The 22892-nt window shown below is 34.6% G+C and overlaps 1 protein-coding gene across 3 annotated transcripts; it reads right to left on the bottom strand.

The window, feature by feature from the left end:
* Window positions 1-1427: 1427 nt before the first annotated feature.
* On the bottom strand, window positions 1428-18363 carry LOC147069143 (serine protease inhibitor 77Ba-like). Of its 3 annotated transcripts, none has more exons than XM_085950976.1 (9): window positions 18261-18363; window positions 15871-16028; window positions 13023-13270; window positions 11943-12093; window positions 8571-8791; window positions 6394-6588; window positions 4398-4536; window positions 2228-2355; window positions 1428-1841 (listed from the first exon to the last, which is right to left on the bottom strand). In XM_085950976.1, the coding sequence occupies exons 5-9, from the start codon at window positions 8652-8654 to the stop codon at window positions 1806-1808; spliced, it is 582 nt and encodes a 193-aa protein (XP_085807102.1). In that variant the 5' UTR covers window positions 8655-8791; window positions 11943-12093; window positions 13023-13270; window positions 15871-16028; window positions 18261-18363; the 3' UTR covers window positions 1428-1805. The 3 variants fall into 3 exon arrangements, with proteins under 3 accessions (XP_085807102.1, XP_085807103.1, XP_085807104.1); XM_085950977.1 differs by lacking the exon at window positions 18261-18363 and adding an exon at window positions 17599-17804; XM_085950978.1 differs by lacking the exons at window positions 15871-16028; window positions 18261-18363 and adding an exon at window positions 14858-15218.
* Window positions 18364-22892: the final 4529 nt, after the last annotated feature.

Here is a 22892-nt window from a genome sequence, read left to right as displayed (position 1 = left end):
ACGAAAACCCAGACAAAACACCAAGCCAGAAGATGATTCTCAACTCCTGCACACTCACCGACCCACGGAAACAGCACGATAAACCACAGGAGACCAGCAACAACCCGGACCCTGCATCACCAGTACCCGACCAACCGAAAAAGAAGAAACAAAAGAAAAAGACGACCAAACCACTGCCAAAATCCGACAGAGATGAAGAATACTGCCGAGGGAAGAACCAACGCGCCTTTTTCATGAAGAAATAAGCCCCTCTGAATCACACGCCAGCCCACCGGAAAAACGGACCCAAAGAGTGAAGAGGATTGACCAGAAGAGGAAACGAGCGAAGGAATCGACGGACGCCTGCGTGAAGTTTGCTCTGCTTTTTTTTAAATACTCCAGACCAAATCCCTGAGATCACCAACAAGGCTTCGCTCGGTCGCGAAGCCACCGAGGCCGGGCCTCACCATCAACAATCTTGCTTCACTAGAGATAGGCACCACATATAAAGGGAATCGGCGCTAAATACCGTCGGGCGTCCCAAATTTTGAAAGCACATACCCTAAGCAAGCAGTAAGCATTAATAGGTTGATTTAGACGAAAACGGATATTCGACAAACCAATCCTATAGCAACGGAATCTTGATTGGGTAGTTTTTGACAGTGGCTCCCTCATCCCATTGTTCAGATAAATTTTAAGGTCTGTGAAAATACAGTTTGCTTATTTTGGATTCGATTTTAATTTGCAGTTTATTTGTTGACTTTCACTGCTGTCAGAATTAATTAATTTTAATTTGACGTATTGCCAGAATTAAACAAATATTTTTATATGAAAAAATTAGTGGCTGCTTATCATTTATGTAACCTTCACCAAAATCATGTTTGAACACGTATGCCAGAAGTCACATTTCTCGTCATCTAGACAAAGTGATTTGCAAGTCTGCAGATTCTTTATCAAATCGCTTAATTCGCGACTTCCTATTACAATGTATTTTTGATTATTGTTATTTTAATGTATTATTGAACAAATAAAATATCATCTCGTAAACAAATTCTTTCGGAAGCAATATGAAGAGGCTGTCTAGACTCAGACCTCTGACAAGTTGGTTCCGGGCGACAAGAAGAATTTGCTGACAACAGTGACGCCTCGATACATGCCATTGCATTCAATCAATATATAAAGAACATATTTATACCTACTAAATCACTCATCATATACATTCAATTCAAATCTCTTGCAACGCAATAACGTCCGTCATTTATTTCAGCCACGATCTTCGTAATTATCAATTATTATAATTTAGAATCAGTATTCCTCTGGATTCCTTCACACATTGGAATACTGGGGAACGAGAACGCAGATAGCCTTGCAAAAACAACAACTTTTGAGAGGAGCATTAATAAACTCCTCATACCGTATACAGAATTTTTTGAAACGTTCAAGAAAATAACCAAAACTGAAACAGATAATTTATTAAAAGAACAAGGTCTAACAAAAGGGAAAAAGTACTTTCAAAGTTATTACAATTCTGAAACCAAAATGTTAAATAGGGGAAAAATTGTCACAATCAATCGCTGTAGAGCAGACCATTATAATGTTGCCTCATCCCTGGTTCGCTTGGGTATAATAAATGACCCTGGGTGCCAATGCGGAAGTGAGATTGAAGATGTTAATCATGTTGTTTGGCAATGTCCTCGGTATGATACCGAGAGACAGCGGCTTCTAAAAGATCTAAGTAAACAAAAGTTCCAATTGCCACTGGATCTTGCGATATTTTTGGCTCGGCCGAATATCAAGGCGTTCCAGCGTTTCTGAGTGGGTGTGGCCTACAAGTTTAAATTGTTTTTGTTTTTTTTCCTCTCCTGTAAATTTGTATTGTAATAACTGTATGAGTGATTATTGTAATAATAATATGTATTATTAGTATATGTTTTAAAGAAAAGCTAAATAAGACTAAATTGAGACTTCATAACTAAAAAAAAAAGAATCATTAACATTAAATACTAAAAACGTCTTGTAAAATGTGTTATTAGTTTTAATAGTAGAAAGTAAATAAAGTCAGGGGATTACAGCTTCATTTGAGTCAAGCAACAATACCTCTCGTCACACACTCTCCCAGCAATAAATGTAATATAAATTATTATTTTGTTAGTGAATATAGGTAAGATTAATTGTAAATAAATTGATGTCAGAAGCGATATCGTGCAGAATCGAGTACTTCTGATAGTACTAAATAAAATCATCACACCTTTTCCGGTTTGACGTATGAGCCAGCAAAAATAATAATATTTGTAGTTTTCTCAATAATCAAATAAAAGAATGGTTTATTGGCACGAACACTGGGCGGAATGGACCTGTTCATAGCCTCCAGATAAACTGAAAAAAAACATAATAATTATCATTGATTAAGATTACTTAACATACTTACATAATTTTGAAAAACACTGCGAAAATATATATTATAACCAAGAGAAAAAATCTTTTTGAAAAAAGTAAGCCACCCAGGCAGGGAATCGAACCCTGCATCTCCTGAGTCCGTGCATTACCTCTATGCTACAAGGTGACGTACTAATTGCGACAATTTTTAAATATTTGCCTTTTTAATACCCACTCATCAGCGTTCTTCTAAATGGCAATCGGTTTTTGTTTATTTAATCAAAGTAGATACCTATTACTTCAATTACTAACCGACGTCGTGGATTTCTCCAATATTTTTTATCACGTAACTTACTTGATCTTGCTAATAATTTATAATTAACTATTTATTTTATTCAACGAATAATTCACAAGATTTAAAAATGTATGTATGTTCAATAATTAGAATGGTACATTCTTAAATCATGTGAATTATTCGTTAAAATTAATAAAAGAAATAGTTAATAAGATTATTTAATTCGAGATAACATTACTTTTAAATCACTTAAAAAGTTTTCAACTCTATTTTCAGAATGAATTGAGTTTGTACAACTTTTGAAACTCTTACAAGTATTCAGAAATTATATTGTAGCAAAAATCCCATCCAAAATTTCGACCGCCATCGCATCAATATCTGTTACCATTTCGACCAACAAAGCATCAAGTCTATCCGTAAACTCAATAACAATTAGATAGGTAAAGCAAGTGCAGGGTGACTTGCTTAGGTGAAATTAGGTCTGTGTGCGTATTACGACATAATAAACATACACATAGATAGATTGTTTATGAGTCCATTGAATCTTCTACTAACACGCGCAAGGAAATGCTTGGGACAATTCAAAGTTTTTTTTTATGTAGATTGAAAACGTTTGTCCATGAGATTTTGCTAGACTACGCCTTTGGGCATATTGTCTATCTATAACTATGTTGTTTTACACGACGTCGCTATTTTGTGAAACTCGACTATTGAGCCCATAGTGTCTTTTATAAGTGTAGAGTGAATACCCTACCATCCAGCATGACTTGGCAGGAAACCATTAATTTATAACTACAATATATCTTGCAACATAATATTGTTCAAATTCCAAAACAAGCGATTAATGTGAGTCAATCAAATTTCAACAGAAAGCTTATTTAGCAAAATAATATAATAATTCAATCAATAAATAATATCGCAAATTAAGAAATAATGCTATGCGATATGCACAAAAGTTGTTTGTATGAAAATCAATCTTGCTCAATTATTAAAAACTGGATAATTGTTCAAATTAAAATCAATTGTTTATAATTTACGAAACGAATCATGCATTGCACAATAAACCTCATAAGCATGATTATCAAAATATTCAAGTAGTTGATAGCAGCATTTTCTATTGTATCGAATCAATATAAAACACTCAGTAGAAGACAACAACATGGTCATTCAGTTACCAAAGATTCCACCGTAAGGTTATCGTTCAGCTTCGCCCGGTCGAATTCTAAATTTATCAGAACGCATACCTACTCATGATTTCACCCATCTAAATTATAATCTGTTAACTTATCTGTAATAATTAAATTAATATTTATTTGGAAGGAGATAATAAAATCAGGGTTTGTTTAATATACGCATCAATCTTCTTATTATTGGAGTCAAACCAACCTACCCTCCGGTTCCTTATTTCATCTCCTAACTAAATAAGAAAAATAAATAATATATATTTTTAATGTTTAGTAAATTATAACAGTAAACTACTGAAGATGAAACAAAATTTAAATTCAAGTTCTGTAAATATGGTTGTCCTAGGACTTTTTTCATTCTGTCAGTATAAACATTTAGCCACTTTTATAAACATGTCTGATTTCAACAGAGATCATGTACTTATTATCAGTATTGAATTTGTTTTGGGGCTAGTGTATTTCAATCCCTATAACATGATGTTAATATTATTTTAGATTGTTTACCTATTTTACTACCAGCTAAATGGTTAAAATAATTACATATTAGGCGTAGAGCAAAATACCTGCTCCCGATGCTATGGTGCCGTTCTCATTTACTTCGATTTGGCTTTTGTGTATGACTTGAGAAATGTAGCTCCCAGAGTTTCCGAACATTTTGGAGAGATCCGCTGTTTCGCGGTCAAATGGAGCCTGCAGTCCCATCTAAAATGAAGCAAGCACTATTAACCATATTAATATTAATTTTCTTATTACATGGGTGGCGTTTCCCATGGCGCAAATAAGCATTGTTGTAAATCGATCAGTGGCGAAGGGTGACTTTTGGAAAGAGGTAGGCTGTGGAGATCAAAGAAGACGATAATACGATATTACTACTGATGAATAGGTACACACTAATATCACACTAAATCGATGAAATTGCAATAACTCAGTGACGATATATAATTGAGCAATGAATATAAATTATGTATTTTCCTATACCTACACGTAACATACGCCTAAAAATATATCATCCGTAAATATAGCGGAATCAACAGCTCAAAATGACAAACAACTAAACGAAAAAATAATATACTTATATATTATATTAGTCTATGACTGAATTAACCGATAAATAATAATCACGAGATAAAATTGTTAGTTATTTTTTAAAATATTCTATATTTATATAACGTGATTAAACCCAAAGAAATATATTTTTTTAATTATCACATTATTAATTATTATTTGAATAAAGCGGCAGTCCTCGACACTAAATATATCCGGAGATAGACTTTGCCTTATAAGCTTGTAGATTTTTTATGAACAAAACCAGACTAACCGATGCCCTTGACACGCAGTTCATACAATAAGCTCGCCAAAATCATCTCGAGTGAATCGATATTTCAATACTCGCTAGAGGCGCTGCTTTGTCACTTGTTTTTTATTTATTCAAAATTATCCTGACGATAGATGGCTCTCATTTATATTTTTAAATATTAATTAATTATCCTGACTGATTGAATATTATTCAATTGGTTCCCACAATTTTTTTTTATTTATTTAAATTTAAATACTTTCCATCTATTTTTCTTAGAATGTAGGCTTCAAATAATTGTCTACTATGGAGCCTTCGCGTAGATGCGTACCTAGTTCTCAGTGTAAAAGTTAACCGAAAAGTAAAAAGAGCTGCCAATATACTGTCAGACAACAAGATTCGTCAATATCAGGAAGTCTCTGAGTGACGTACCTGTCATGGCGGCTACGCGAGTTTTAATAATGTATCGACACTTTTTTTAGATGCAACTCCTTTTCTTCTTCGCAATTAACCAAAAGTTTACTAATAATAATTCGAACATCACTCCTGATCATTTTAGACATATTTTTACTATAAAAATCAACAAATTACGTTAACCAATGTCAAATGAATTATGATTCGCTATTTATTGACGTATTCACAATTAAAATAATATCTCGAAAAGAATATTTATAGGAAATAATTATTATAATTTAGTCAGCTACTCTATAATAATGGAGTTTGTAGAGGTTTACTCAACCCAATAACTAACGCATTATTTTATATTATCGTTTATATAGCATAGACAATAATATTACCAGGAAATGTTGCATTTCGGCCCTTCAATAGTTTAGCCGATTTACGCGCGCAGCTCTGCGTAACATTTAACCTCAAATCAAATCATAATGTAAACCTTCAAACTCAACCTAAAAACTAATGTGATAGTCCTGTATTAGTGCCGTGTGTATCCAAACTTTATATCTACAATATAAAAAAAAACAAGGAAAATGCAACCACTGTGTATCATTCCTCACTACCCGAATTTCCATATCACGCACACTCAACGCAACCTTCCAGAACAAATATTATTAACATCGGGGTTACATCAGCATCTTCGAGATAACCCCCGATAAGTTTATGTCATTGGATATGGCTGACTATGTCGAAAACGGATATTGCGGAAATTATAATTGCAGTAAGCTATTTACTGAATTTGCCATAATTCGACACATAACATCCAAATATACAGCCCATTAAAAATTTTGTCAATGGCTTTTAGTACTTACATGTTGTAATGTTTCTCTCATGTCCAATTTTGTTGTAATATTAAAGCTCGGTATGGATATTTCCAAATCACCGGGATATGATTCATCCAAGGCTGTCATAATTTCATTTAGGGAGACATTCTGAAGGTTTGACATGACAGTGCTCAGTGGAACATTTTTCATCGGAACGAACAAAAGCATAGAGATTTTTTTGCCCTGAAATAAATTATAAGCAAAAGTATTATTAGTTTATACATTGCAAAGAAGATCTTCTATGATAGGAGAAAATGATATAAGGAAAGACAAAAACCTGAGTTCCGTTTTGATTGTACTGTATGGAAAATATGAACATAATTAATTATGTCGCTAGATTTCAAAATCAGCCAAGTCCACCTTTAGGTATTTTTGCCTTTTTTGTGAATTGCTGAAGAACTACTACTTTCTAACGTTTCTAACATTGGAATGTGGAACTTATTAATTTAAAATATTCTGTACTCGAAATAATATAAATTTTCACCCTTGTGACTAATAAAAAGCTGTTTTTCTCCTATTCATCTATTATGGACTTGGATGATTTTGAAATTTAGTGACACAATTGTAAAATCATAATTTTGAAAAACCTCAGAAACATATAATAATATGAAATTGACATATTTCTGATATTGCCACTGAATTTTCGAAAGTAGGTTTTAAATAATCGTCTAGTATGGAGTCTTTGCCACTGACTTATATAAGGTATAAATGAGACCTCTGCCATTCTGGGCAGTGTTGACCTGTGTGTCCCTGATAACTATCTTAGAAATAGGAAGCATCAGTTGTTTATTTTCCCAAAGGGCAGAACCAACCTGCCACTGGTAATGCCAATTGGGAGGGCGATAACTATGTTCAACCAAATTGCTTTGGGTGTTGATATATTCCACTTGCGTGAAGGTGAGTTTGGGTGGACGTTATTTTATAAATTCTTAAAAAAGGGTCTCATTAGCAAACTCGGTGTACTTCTTTGAATTTCTTTATACTTATGTAGGTATAATTATTGTATTTTTACTGCTTTTATATGTTTATATTACGTTCTCTTTTTATATTTTCATTTTTATCGTTTTTATTACTTTTTTATTTATATTAATGTTTCATGTCATGTTGTGAACGTCTTAAACTTATAATTTGTAATGTCCACAATATTAAAAAAAAAAAAATTGAAATTGACTGCTATAATAATTATATATCTTTTTTATAATGCCTACAGATTTTATTAGGAAACATAGAATTATTTCACTAACGTGTGTGACTGTAACTAACAGGTAACCGATCTCGAGTGTGGAAGAATATGGGATAAACTTAAACACGTGTCAAGAATACTCTTGTTTTCTTCTGACAACTGTTTTCGGTTTATGCACTGACGATCGTTCAATATTAGTGTATAAGAAGGTTGAAACACACAGTATTGCACGTCAATAATGTGTGAATCATTTTTGTAGGACACTCACACATTCAAACCCCTGCGTCAAAATGTAGTGTATTGGGGTATATCATATCGGAATTCTTTTTATTATTCTGTGCTGTGGATTTTACAGAGGTTCCTCCCAAAGATAACATAAGAAACGTTAATTGTTAGGTACGCTTACATACTGTAGTTTAAATGCTAGAAGATATGAATATTTGGCCACAAATTTTTTCGACTAATACTTGGTGTAAATGAGAACTCTGCCACTCGTGGTAGTATTGATTTGTGTGTCCCTAATAACTATCTTAGAAATCGGTAGCATCAGTTGTTTGTTCTCCCGAGGAGCAAAACTAACCTGCCATTGGTGATGCCAATTGGGAGGGCAATAACTGTGTTCAATCAAATCGCTTCGGATGTTGATATATTCTACCTACGTGAAGATGAGTGTAATTGGACGTTGTTTTATAAATTCTTAAAATAGGGTCCACTTAGCTCGTTTGGTGTGCTTCCATGCTTTATAGTTTATATATTTTTTTATAATTTTTCACCTTTTACTTTAATTACTGTTTTTGTGATACTGCATAATATATTTATTTCTTCTTTACACTGTTTTTTTGTTTTTAAATGTCACGTTGTGAACGACTTAAATTTATAATTTGTAATGTTCACGGTATGTACAAATAATTAAATTTGAATTTGAATTTGAACTACAGCAACTGAAAAATGGTTTCAAAAGAAAAAAATGTCATATTCATACATCTCCATATGGAATCTCGACGACATCTGCTCGAAGACTTTTTATGTCAGTATAACGAAAACTAGACGTTTCCTTGAGCATCATGTTGACGGATCCGATGACCTCTCCATCATCATTGAAGAAAGCCTCCTCGCTGGTATCGTTTTTGTCAAAGGGTATTTTCCACCCTCCTTGGAAGAATGCAGCGCTCACGATAATAAGGTTTTTATCTGAAAGATCACCTGAAAGCATGTGGTAATGTCAGATTAATTGAGAAGTTTAGATAATCAAACTTTACACAGTGGCGCGTTCGGTGACGACGGTAAAAATAAAAATCTATTTTTAATTTTCCAAATAATAAATGCAGGAATTTTGTTATGCTTTGGGTAATATTTTACACGTAGTTTGAGAGAAATGCACATACTTAAAAAAAATCAGAAAATCTTTGTTGAGAAACAAAAATCGATTGCCAAAGTAGCTTGATTTGGAAGAGCGCTGATGAGTAGGTATTAAAATTGACCAATAGTTAAAATTTGCCGCAATTAGTATGTCACTGCGTAGCATATTGGTAAATGCAACGGATGGGGCGTAAACCCGGGAGATACAGGGTTCGATTCCCCGTCGGGGTGGCTTACTTTTTTCAAAAAAGATTTTTTCTATTGGTTATAACAATATACTCTCTCAGAAAGTGTTTTTCAAAATTATGTATGTTCAATAATTAGAATGATACATTCTTAAATATTGTGAATTATTCGTTGAATAAAAGAAATAGTTCATTAAAAAATCAACACAATTTGTGACTGGTTTCAATTATTCGGACCCTCCCCCCCTTGTAAATTTTCTGAAGGATCGGATGCATCATTTGCGTCAAAAACGCACCACTGATTTTATTTACATTCATCAAATACAAAGCATGACAAGGTTCTGCAGTTACATGTAATTGAAAAACGCTAATCTAGAGGAAATATCAGCGCTCGAAATGGAATAGTAATAAATTTTGCAGTGCTAACTCCGCCAATTCGAATGAGAAACCAATGTAAAAACTTATTTTTCAATGCTTTCGTGCCTTATATTATACCTAGAATAGAGTACAGTAGAGTAGAAGAGAACATAATATAATAGACGCTTGGCGCATCCCTGTTTTTACTATAACTTTATCCGTGGAATAGAGTTTAGATTAATTTGGGATTATGTCGATTATTTAGGTGTAAGAGAGAGGAGGTGAAGATTCTGTTAATTTTATTAAGCTTCTATTTGGGCCAATTATGGTAGCGCTAATTCCATACAAATTACCTACCTACGTCTCATAACTATTGTCGTTATCCAGGCACATTAATAAATAAATGACAGGCAGTTATCTTCAGACCATCAAAGCGTCAAGACTTGCACTAGTTTGACCACCCTAGCGTCATCAAAGAACTAATTCCATTACGAGTTACGGTTTGACTAATGCTGCGTACCGTAATTCATAAGCAATAATAAACTCATTACCTACTCATCCGTCACAAGTAAGTGTAACCGTGAGAGTGATCGTACTGGTTGTGTGAGTGCGGGAGCATGAAATCACCCCAGCGCGTCTGTCATCACGGGATATTGATATCAAAGGTTAGTGTCTGGATTGATCCATGTGCAACTGACCCCCCAACTCTCGTGAGACGCGCACTACTATGCGGGCAGCGACTTGCGCTGATCTCGCTTACCAAAGCCTACCGCACAACTTCTACTGACGCGCTTACCGTACTCGCGGGGGTGCTACCCCTCGATCTGCACGTCCAAGTCAGAGGATCAATCACCCTCCTCTTGAAGGGAATCAGCACAACACTTTCCGGTCTCCATCTGACACCACCGCAGAGATCCGAGGACGTTCCTTACAGGAAGACTGTAAGTGACATTGTGTACAAGACCGCATTTGCGGCATGGCAGGCGAGGTGGACCGCCTCCCCCAAGGGGCGGCACACTTACCGTTTTTTTCCAGACGTATTCTGCAGGCACCAAACTAGAAGACTCCAACCTTCGCACTGGATTGGCCAGTTCCTCACCGCCACCAGACTCCACGAGTTTGGCTTGATAGTAGATGGGCCGGGTTGTACCTGCGGGCATGACCACCAAGATGTTGAACACATCCTCTGGGATTGCCCGCTTATGGAACTCGAACGAGCGGAGCTGTTTGCCAGGGTCCGTCCTCACACGGGCCTAATTGGTCATGGAGATCTGATAGCAACCGAGGCCAACTTTGCGGAATTCGAGAAATTTGCAGCGTCGTATGGGGAGCGGGATAGTCCCGACTCTTCTGTAGACTCATCCATTTCAATTCGTGACACTCAGTATGCGGGTACACAAAGCGCTTAACGTCAGCGGACAGCAGAGCCAGTCCAAAAAACAAAAAAACTTTCTTAACTTTCTTCTTTAAGCACTACGGTGCATGGTTGCAGCATCAGTCTCGTGCGGTTCCGTCTCGGGACGGAATGAGCACTTAAAATCACTTCTTTAGACACGTTTAAAGCGTCATAGAAAGCAGCCGTGCATATCCACGGCTGTGCATATATGACGGGTGGTGGTGGGCACTTTAACGTATTAACCCCCCCGCGCTTGCAGAATTCATCCCAAATGTAGTCCACTGACTTGTGTAATAGCACCTGTCCTAAACCAGATTTCTCTCTGATTAGCGACGGACAAAACATCGAGAGCGTCGACAGCTTCAAGTACCTGGGGGTACACATCACGGGAGATGGCATTTTGCAGAAAGAGCTCGCTATCCGAATGGGAATGGCTGGAGAAACATTCAACTCGATGCGGAATATCTGGGACTCACGATTGGACTCGGTCAAAACCAAATGCCGCCTATTCGACGCTTGCATTCTGACGGTGCTGCTTTACGGTAGCGAATAATGGCACCTTACGAAGGCTCAGAGCAACCGTATACTGAGCTTCGAAAACAGACGTTTGCGACGAATACTGGGTATGACTTTAGGAGCAACGAGGAGATAAGAGAACGCACCAAGCAGCCTCTCACCACGCTGAAAGTGAAGAAGTGACGTTGGACCTGCCTCGGCCACTTGCTGCGGATGCCAGAAGAGAGCCTCAACCTGGTTTGCCTCTTCTTCAAGCTGACGGGATTCCGGCGTCCTGGAAGGTCGCTAAATACTATCTACAGAGTGTATACGGCGGAGCTACGGGATGCTGGTTTGACCTGGAACGAAGCAAGAAGACTGGCGAGCGACAGGGATTCTTGGAGGCGCCGCGTGGTGTCCATATGCCTCAATTAAGGGGCGGATATGGCCAAAGAAGAAGAAGAAGAAAAGTGCCGAAAGCTTCATTTAATTACCTATGCTATCTGTTTAATGAAATTTATTCTTGACACTCGAAAAGTAAATAAAATTTGTGTTGTTTTACCCGGAGGTACGATTTCAGTTATTTTGCCTCTTGTGGTAGTTTTAACGAGCTCGTTTATTGTGCTTCTCGTATTCGGATTATTAAAGTTGAGGGGCAGTAACTGTGCACCATATTCTTTGCGGATGAGTGATTGGTATTCCGGTAGTATTTCCTACAAATTAATAAAAGAATATTTGAGTCGCTTAGAGACATAACTAGAGGTGAGTTGGAAATGCTGTCACAGTTTGTGTACTCAAGTTTCGGATGAAACTACCCATACTCAGTATGTGTGGCCCAATAAACTTATTCAAAAAAACTTGTGATGATATCATCGCGAGTCGCTGTTTTGTGCACTCGCCAGTTGGTGGTAGACTTTCAACACTATTGACATTAAATGCGTACATGAGCACTTGAATATGGGTATATTTTAATTTATTATTCTATTGCGCTCGAATGTATGAATAATATGTCATAAATTTTGTGTCGCAGCACAGTGATGAGATGGCGCACAGGCTTAGGTTTGTTATATGACCGCTCAAAACATGTTTAAAATTAAAAAAAAAAACTGTTATTCATTTTTGATAACAATATTGTAACCTAACAAAAAAACAACTCATAAATTTAAAATGTGTTTTTGACAACCGGAGCTCAGCGTATTATTAGCAATTCTATTGAAGCCGATACACAGTCTGAGTTCCCTGCGCTGATACGTATTTCAAAAACTAATATGGAGTTGGTTTTAGTTTCAGTTGAGTATTAAACACGCCAAACGCTCTATATAGCATTCCAAATACTAGTGAGTATTTTGAAACAAGTTTCTATACTAAGTATTTTTTTATACTGTTAGTAAGTATACCTAGTCTTCAAAATCGACCAGTTTTCTCATCTCTAATGGCCAGTCAAGAATAATTGACTGGTGTAATTATTTGGAGTCAAATCGGATATCTCCATTCGCCATTTGATATTTGAAAAAAAAAACATATAATATGTGTTTCCATGAACACGTCATTATCTCTTGAGATTGGCCTCGCGTTTTGAGCAAGGTGATTGATATATTTTATGATTCAACTCATTTAAAAAAATAACTACGTTTTTACGTACATTTTTAAAGTTGTTTACGATAAATGTATCGACGCAATCAACAGTAACATCTGACGTTGTAATATTCAGTGCTGTCTTGATAGTTCTGAACCGTCATTGGCGCCGTTAATTTTGTTGTAGCAAAGTACGCTTTTCAATTGATCGCGAGTGGCACCTTCAGCTCCTTCCAAGATCAACGAAAGCGATTTCCATACTGCTATTGGACTTATGCAAAGGTTTTCGTTACCGCCTTGTATTGCATGGGCATGCTGTAAATAAGCATCATAATCAATGGCTGGCTTAGAGAATTCCAGCGCATCTATTCTATACACAAGGGTGCTATCGGTGGCTATCGATAATAGCTTATCATATCGACCGTGTTTAGGAAAAACGGTGTAACCCACACAGAGCAAATTTTACAGGAGAGGCAAAAAACGTTTTTTGAATGATTTTGGTTTAATATTAATAAAAAAATAAGCACAGACATTGGGTGCATGATGATTGATAATTTAGTATAATATCTTTTCGATCTACTAATAATTAAACAAGTTATTACAGTAAATCATTAAAATTTAGGGTAAATGCTTTTTTCCTTAAATTAAAACTTAATTAAAGCTCAATTTACTAAAACATGAATTTAGATAATGAATCGGCATTTGCGGCTTACTTCCTTTTTACAGAACGCGTATTTAGTTGTATACATTGTTAATATCTAATAAAAGCACTTTTCGAAAAATCGAGGGTTACGCCCTTTTTCCTAAACACAGTCGATATGTAGGTATGTATTTAGGTACAATAATTGTTACAATAAGTTAGCCATCAAAACTGTCTATCTCGTTATAAAAGTTAACACAGCCAAGAGAGGTGCTGGTAAAACATAGCACTTTTGGATAGTTCAGACGGTTAACTTATTGTAACAATTATCCGTCTGAATACATAAATATAATAAACTACCCTCGATAGCCGAAGATAACCGCATTGTGTATAGAATAGACCCACAGGGCACTGACTGATTTTTATAGTAATACATATCAACATAAAATAGAACTAACGATCTCAGACGATAGTTAAATACTCGTTTTTCCAACTTATCATATCACATTAGTCGATATCAAACCTTTTTATCAAGTGGTTCATAAATAATCCCTCAATTGCATAATCGTTCTTAGCATACTGTGTCTGTCCGAGAATGACGTAAAACTATTAAATACTAAATTCACATAGATATATCTTAAAAATGTATTACAATGTACAAGTGCATAGAATAATTACCAAATAAAAACAGTTCTGTGTTATCAATCAAACTTGCATCCTTGTAAAAATAACTAAAATAATTACAATATAAAAATAACTTTTTATATACAACGTTTTTAAATTTTCTGTTGAATCATATAAACGTGACTCGACTAGTTTAAACGATCAAAAAAATTTGTACTTGATAGAAATAATACTGATATGTCATTTTGACATGTCATATTGATTTCCATAGTAACGCACGCGTATATTAATAATTTAGTTGCTAGGACCCCAGACCCACTTAGCAACCAGTAATGGTGTCGAAATAACTTTTCATACAAAACAGAATTAAATGAAAATGAATTCAATTCTACTTAAATATGGCTAAAAGTATTAAAAGAATGCATTGGCATCGTGTTCTGATATTTTCTAAAAGTTTCAAATGTCTAGTTAGTCGGGAAGTTAGTTAAAAATCGATTGCAAGATTTATACCGGACAAATAAGAATGCGAGCTAAGAAAAACGTTGTAAGTAATAAAATGGTGCAGTGCCCCTTTAAATGAATACACAATTACATTTTAATCTCACGATAAAAAAATAAGAACCATAAATTCTAACTACCAATGTCATCATCAACCTGAGTTGATCTACTGCTGAATGCTAGCTCCTTCCACTCTTCTCGGTCCTTACTTTTTCACTTCCACGTACATCCACCAAACTCTATAAGTTTGTCTATCCAACGGGTTTTAGAGCGTCCTTGATGAAGTTTAGTTCACTATATGACGGGCGACGGCGTGTGTCGTGTCTCTCCCATGTCCATTTCATCTGCTTAGCGATCTCTGTCACATCACACAATTATGTCTGCTTCCTTATATATTGGTTTATTTTGTGACCTTTCCGCGTTATGGTCAACATGCACCTTTCCATACCACGTTGCTTTACTCGTAATTTTTGGATTTATCTCACATACTACTATTGTGCCCTGTAAAAACAATATTGTACATATCTATTCCCTCTCTATCTAATTATTATTGAAGTTGACAGTGATAGCACAATATAAAAATAAAGGTGGTTTATTTTTACTTCTTGTACTTCTAACCTGTCTGTGTGGATGTATTATAGACATTTTTCATGTTAGTTGCTAGTGATTATTTTATGCTTTGAGTAATAATTTTAAAGAACATTTCTGGTTTGAAATTGTATTACTAGTTGAATCTGTTTCGAGGCCCCCTTTTTAAATATTTTGATGAATCGATTGCGTCACTCACTCACTGCGATCATCGTGAGTAATCATCAACATTATATAGCAATTACAGGTAGGTACCATTTCATTTGTCTCGAGGCTATCTATAAAATATCTAAAATCATACATAATTTAAAATATTTTATAGATCGAAGAATATTTTTTATCTATGATAGTTTAGTTTAAATAACTAACCAACGTTTATAATATTATGTCATATGTATTATTAATGATTCAACGAAAAAAAAATTGTGGTTTGGTTAGGCATGTGTAATTGATTTATAAAAATTGACCAGCACCATCTGCAATTTGTATTCTTAGTTCAATGAAAATACTGAAAAAGGTTTTGTACAATATTTATGTCGGAAAAAAAGATAGGTCCTATACTTACTATAAACAAATTTTTCGCAAATTCTTGTGGTGGTTTATGATCAAATGTTACACTGGGTCGTGTTATTTTATTTCCTGGACTTGATGGGGAAGAGATCCGTGCTTCAATGGACGTGCTTCTCAATGATATCATCAGAATACTGAGAAGTATTATGAAACCTAAAAAAACAGTTGATACAATTTAACGGGTCTAGGACGATTTGGCGCCGGACAACTGGATGCCACGCAATTCGAAATTAAATACGTTAGGTACTTTAATATTTAATATTATTATTTATATTTAAATTATTATATTATGATTTAATAGTTGGTGAGCATTTAAATATGCACACGTAAATAATGATTTAATCGTGCATATGCTTAAGTTCCAACGAAAAAAGAGTTTTTTTTTATATATGCCTTATGCATGGTAATTCTTAATTCGCAATAAAAAAACATTATGTTAAGAGTAAAAGGAATTAAAACTACTGAGTAGTAGATAGAAACTGATCAAAATTCCTCATCTACGTTCTGTATATATATCTTCGACAATGCGGCGTCCAATTGTCCTGGCGTCCAGTTGTCCCATTCCCAATTTAACGGCTGGAGAGATGTTGTCATTAAATCAACCAAACTAACGACCAGATTAAGGGATGCAAAATTACTGAGAAAAGGTATTATCAGTAATCGGTAATCATTTAATAATAATTAAACATACACAATTTGAAAACACTTCTGAGAAAATGTATAACCAATAGAAACACCCAGCAGGAATCGAACCTGCGTCTGTCGGGATTCGCGCCCATGCACTATGACCACAATGCTATAGACATCTTATATAATTGCGACAAATTCTAGCTAATGGCTCTTACGATACTCTCTAAAGCGCTTTCTATATTGAGTTACTATTGGCAATCGGTTAAATCAATTACTTTAATTAATACCCGACGTCACGGATCACCCCAAGATTTTTTGTTGTAACTTACTTGAACTTGCTAATAATTTAATTAACTTTTTTTTTATTCTATGAATTTAGTAATTACTGGTTTACTGGTATAATAATTTGGAATACCAATTGATGGAATGAACAGTAATTACTGGCTTAAAATGTATACAATTATAATACATTTTATTTAATGGAAATTGGGATGTTATGACTAAGTTTGATTACAAAGATATGAATAGTTTAAGTAAAAAAATCGCAGTTTATTATAAAGATTAATAAATATAATTCCGATAGGCTATATCCCAATACACTAAATTTGGAGGCACGGTTTTGAATATGCGAGTGTCCTATGAAAATGAACCACATTATAGACGTGTTATACACCAATATTAAATGAGCGTCAGTGCATAAAACGAGAGCAGTTGTCAGTATTCGACGCAGTATGACGTATTCTTGCATTATCTGCGCCAAAGAAAATCGGCGCTGATGACAGTGAAACTGTCAAACTGATGATAAGTTATAAAGGGAATGGGCAACTGGACGCCAGGACAATTGGACGCCGCACTGTCGTATGAAATAAATAGACGTTTAGTACGATTTTATACAGAAAGTAGTAATTCATTTTGCTGTTATGTTTTTTATTGGGGATTGAGAATTATCATGCCTGAGGCTTTGAATAAAAATAAAAGAACTCTCTTCTCGTTGGAACTTAAACATGTTACAATTAAATTAAATTTACGTGTGTAGGTATATTTAAATTATCACCAACTATTAAATATTATATTATGATAAAAGTATTCATACTTTACGGATATGTATTTATTTTCGAATTCCATTCAATTCCGTGGTGCGCAGTTGTCCCGGCGGTGAATCGTCCTAGACCCATTATAAATAAGTATTAAATAAAAATATATCAAAAAAGCAACGGTGTCTTTTTTAATATTTTAAACTAGCTCAAGTACCCGGCTTTGCACGAGGCCGCTTCATTGTATCGATATGCCTACTTACTTACTTACTTAATAAAACAATAATAATTAGATTCAATTCAATAGTAAAATTATCTTTCTTTGGCTAAGCAAAGAGCATGGCGTCAAAATGAAAATAATTCTGACAGCTAAGTCAAACAAAATAAATTAAAATTTAATCAAAAATATGCAAAGTTTATCGGTCAATTTTATCTGTAACTTGAACAAGCAAAGTCAAAAGTCAAATAGGAAATCAAACAAACATATTTTGACTGTATTATTTTTAATTATAAATATTATTGTATTACTAATTTAGATGATGGCAGTTCGGTTATTGTATTATAATATATAATGCAGAGAAAATTGAGTAACCTTTCATATTTGCAATTGAACGTTTATCTATATTGATTGGTCGATATCTATTCACTCGTAGATAATATATGTTTTAATTATATAAGTGCTTAGAATATATTATAAATTATTTAAAAAAAAAAAACTAACCTGTTTTCATTAGTGTAGCCATTTTAATATTTTTCTCGGCGCAGATGCTAACTACAGTTCGCTGGAAAAGACGCGTGCTATCTGCTACGTACATACATTAAGTAGCCATCGCTTACGAAATTAAATAAATAATCTCATGTCAACAAATTATGATGCTCATTCATTACAAATTTTATTAATATTAAAATAAATTATCACGTATATATTAGTCCGGTCGCACATTCACAATTACAATTTTGATAGTGTCTGTTAATGTCACTTTAGCACGTTTCCGTTATTTTCATTATTCCAAATTAATACAGAAGGCATTCTATAGACCAAACGGTTATCGGCGGCGATCTCTAATTTGTAATATGGCAAAAATTTAGGTTGCTAGATATGTCGATCAAATTCGGATATGTTTGTGCTGTCGAACCCAAACGGATAATACCGAACACAAGCTGATAAAGCCGAACCAGGGCCATCTAGTCAGTAATCAGCCGAACACAAGAATTTTGTATTGACACATCGGACATATCTGGCACCGCTCTATGATTTCTCTGACGACTTGGATATGGTCCATAGTGCTGTATCCTCCTCTAAATCCGGCTTGTTCTCTCGGTTGGTTCTCGTCTAGTGCATTTTGCAGACGGTTTGAGAGAATTTTTGTGAACGTCTTGTAGAGAATAGGGAGTAGACTTATTGGACGATAATTTGCTAGGTCTTCTCTGTCACCTTTTTGTGAAGAATGACAATGCTGGCATTTTTCCATGCTTTTGAGACATCCTCTTTGCGTATGCAGGCTGTGAACAATTGTGCAAGTACTTCATTTGCATCATTTCCCGCTTTTTTGAAAATATCTATCGTTTGACCGTCTTCTCCCGGGGCTTTCCCACTTTTCATGTAATTTAACGCATGGGTTTCTTCCAAGGATGTGATTTGGGGAGATATATGTATCACAATTTATTTAAGTATTGCTTAGTATGTGCATATTTCCCTTACATACATTCTCATACAGACTGCTGTACTCTGGGGTTACCGAATTGGAAAGCAGCCACACTGGATAGAGACAAGTCGAGGAAGCTGTTGGAGGAGGCCAGGACCCATACCGGGTTGTCGCGCCCCTAATGATGATGATGACATTCTCATACAATCACACATACAATTACATTAAAAATGTATTTTCTCACCGAGGCCTGAGATACTCAGTATCAGCATTTTATATCGAGATGGTTCAATAAAAAAGGCTATCACGATAGAACAAATCTCACTGTGTACCGTGGCGTCGCGTTTCAATCTGCAAATAAACTCGCCATCTCCACCAGCAACTACAAGCCTTCATACTTTACACATCACTCTCCTCATCCATCGAGATCCACACATCAACATCCAAATATGTCTATTGATTGACTTCTGTGACATGACTAAAATTATAATGTGATGATCTAAGTAAATCTTTTCTGAAGGGTGCTGGATTATCGACTGCAATTGTTGGTCACAGTTTTTGTCAACGGTGATGTTACTATAACTTGTGGTTTGGATTTATCCGCACTATATATAATATCTGATATATTATATCCGCGCATTATAAAACTAGAATAAATGAACAAATATTATTATTGAATAAAAACAATATTTTATTTGTAATTGTTGAAGTAATCGACCTTTGAAAAGAAAAGGGCGTAATCCACATAAATAAAATTTTACAAGAGGCACAAAAACGTTTCTGTTCGGTTTCGTTGTGTTTTCGGTCATAGTAGTTAAGATATAAAATATACATAATATACTTGAACCGCACGATAATTAATATTTTGGTTTTTAAATCCCTAATTTGATATTAATTATTGAGTAAATTAAAGAAAAACCAACATAAATGATGGTTAAGTCTTTTTTCCCAATTCACTTCCTACTTTTTTGGAGCTTACATCCTTTGTGCACAACGAGTATTTTAGTCATGTGCAATGTTATTATTCAACAAAACATATTTTGAAAAAAAATTGTGGGTTACGTCCTATTTCCTTTCTACAGTTGATATGGTCAACCATGTATTGACCGCGGAAGTATTTTTGGACCGTTTCTGGCCTGTGGGTCATCAGTTGCTGATTGAATTATTAAAGTTGGCATTGAATAAGAGGCACTTCATTTTGAATTGATATATTTTTTTTTATTAATAATATGTGACTTTAAAAAATTGTTTTGTATTTAAGCGTTTTAAAGTATTATATTTTATTTATAGTTGTACAGGTATTGAAGTAAAACAATTTTCCCTGAAGAATTCGTTTAAATAAAATGTGAAGATAACAGTATTTATAACTAAGCTCAGTAAAATAGTACACGCAAGTCAAATTGCACTGCAGATCAATTATTTGTCTCAAAATTAAAATATATTCCAGGGCAACGCCGAAATAAAACAATTAGCATTTGTTGTAAGACTCAAGAAATGTCTTATATATAATTAGGAATAATAATTGACGTTTCCTTTATTTAGTATGGTTTCACTGATGGAGACTACCAAATATTTTATTGGTTACAATGTTACCAGTGGAAAACGATCAATCAGAGTTTAAATAAATATTATAAAAAACATGAAAAACAAACAAACAAGATAGTAAGTTTATTTTTTACTTGAAAATATTACGGATTATTTGAGATATGGTTTATCATTTGGAATCCATATAATATAATAATTAATAATTACAAGATAAAAAGAAATTTTAATGTACAATGTTTTTAAATTTTCTATGATTTGGTGAGAAGTACTTAAATAAAAAACAAACAAACAAATATAGAATACTGAAATGTCATTTTGATTTCCATAGTAACGCACGTATATATTAATAATTTAGTTACTAGGACCATCCACTTAGCAACCAATGATAGTGGATTGGATTACGGATTTCTTCCGAAATAACTTTTCATACAAAACGGAATTAACTGAAAATGAATTCAATTCTACTTAAAGATGGCTAGAAGTATTAAAAGAATGCATTGGCATCGTGTTCTAATATAATCTAAAAGTTTAAAATGTCTAGCTAGTCGGGAAGTTAGTTAAAAATCGATTGCAAGATTTGTACCTGACAAATAAGAATACGAGCTAATAAAAACGTTGTAATAAAAAGAATCTTTATTTATTTTTGCCCTTCTAATTTTGAAATTTTACTATATTATGATTATTTTGGATTCGATTTAAAATTGAGGTTCTTTTGTACCTACTGTCAGATTTATTTTTATTTTGACATATTATCTAGATCAAGGGTGTCAATAAGTTGGATCGCGGAATGATTTTTGGTTGATCGCCAAAAATATTTAATTTATTTAATCTTCTTCTTATTCTTCTTCTTCCACAGCGTTACATCACGGGGTCACATTTGGCCTCCTCCACAACCGCTCTCCACTCACTCCGGTCTCTCGCCACACTTCTCCAGTTACCGGGTCTTCCTATATGAAGCCAGTCCACTTCTACGGCATCAGCCCATCTCCTTCTTGGACGGCCTCTGGGTCTCTTCCGTTAAGGTAGCCACTTTGTCATGATCCTTCGCGCTCTAACTTCAGGCATTCTCTCCACATGTCCCGCCCATCATAGTCTTTGGGACTTACAGTGTCATATGATTGTTTGCTGTTCAATCAGCTCTTCCAACTCGTGGTTTATTTTTATTCTGTAGTTTCCATTTTCCAACGTGGGTCTAAAGATTTTTCGGAGTATTTTGCGCTCGAAGAGAGCTAATTTATTTTCCTCGTTTTGAGTTAAGCACCAAGTCTCACAGTCATAAGTGACCACTGGCATTATAATTGTTTTATATTTTAGAAGTTTACTTCTTCGGCCTAGAATTTTCGACCCCACCAGCAGCAGGCATGCCAGCATTTATTTCCGGAGATAAGGCGGATTTTTATCTCCTCTGCTGTCTTATTTTGGATTTCATATGGATATGTTGAAACTTGAAGAGGAAATGATTACGCAGCAAAATGATATTTACATTAACGTAAGCTTCTGAAGATAAATTTTGTAACATTTCACCGTGGAGTATATTTTGTACGTATGTTATAACATGTGGCAAATTTTATGAGATGTCTTTACTAGATTAGGTTAGGGTTAATCTAATTGGACTATTTGAAAACTATCGCCGCATTTTGTAAGATCCGTGCAAATGTATTCCACGGTGAAATGTTCAACGAAGAACTCGTCATTTGATAAAATGTTATACGAACTCATGTTTTACGTACTGGGGCGCACGAATAAGTGTCACATGATGAACTGCATACGAACAACTTACATGTAACCCTATTTTTCATAGTTTTAAATTATAGCAAGCTCGGTAAGGAGTTGAACTCAATAATAAATTCTGCATATCCATTTTTCAAACGCCGTATAATAGCTGACTCGATTATTTCAATAAAAAACAAATATTATTTTGATTGTATAAATAGCGAATAATAATTCATCGGAAATGTCAGACGAATATAAGTTCCCGGTCTGTTAGAATCTCAGCATCTATATCGCTTCTCGCAACATTTCATCCTACCGAGATTCGAACCTCGGAATAGTACTATAAGTATTATAACATAACTACTGTAACATACCTACTATTGTACCGCAAATAAAACTCGCTCCTGCATCCATCTTCGATTTCTTCATCATCATTCTCAACACCATGA

This window comes from Rhyacophila brunnea, unplaced genomic scaffold (genome assembly GCF_057557595.1).
Source record: "Rhyacophila brunnea isolate RB1 unplaced genomic scaffold, BYU_Rbru_1.0 scaffold_24, whole genome shotgun sequence".
NCBI lineage: Eukaryota > Metazoa > Arthropoda > Insecta > Trichoptera > Rhyacophilidae > Rhyacophila > Rhyacophila brunnea.
The sequence above is the reverse complement of the archived record's forward strand: the minus strand, read 5'-3'. Positions and strand labels throughout refer to the sequence as shown.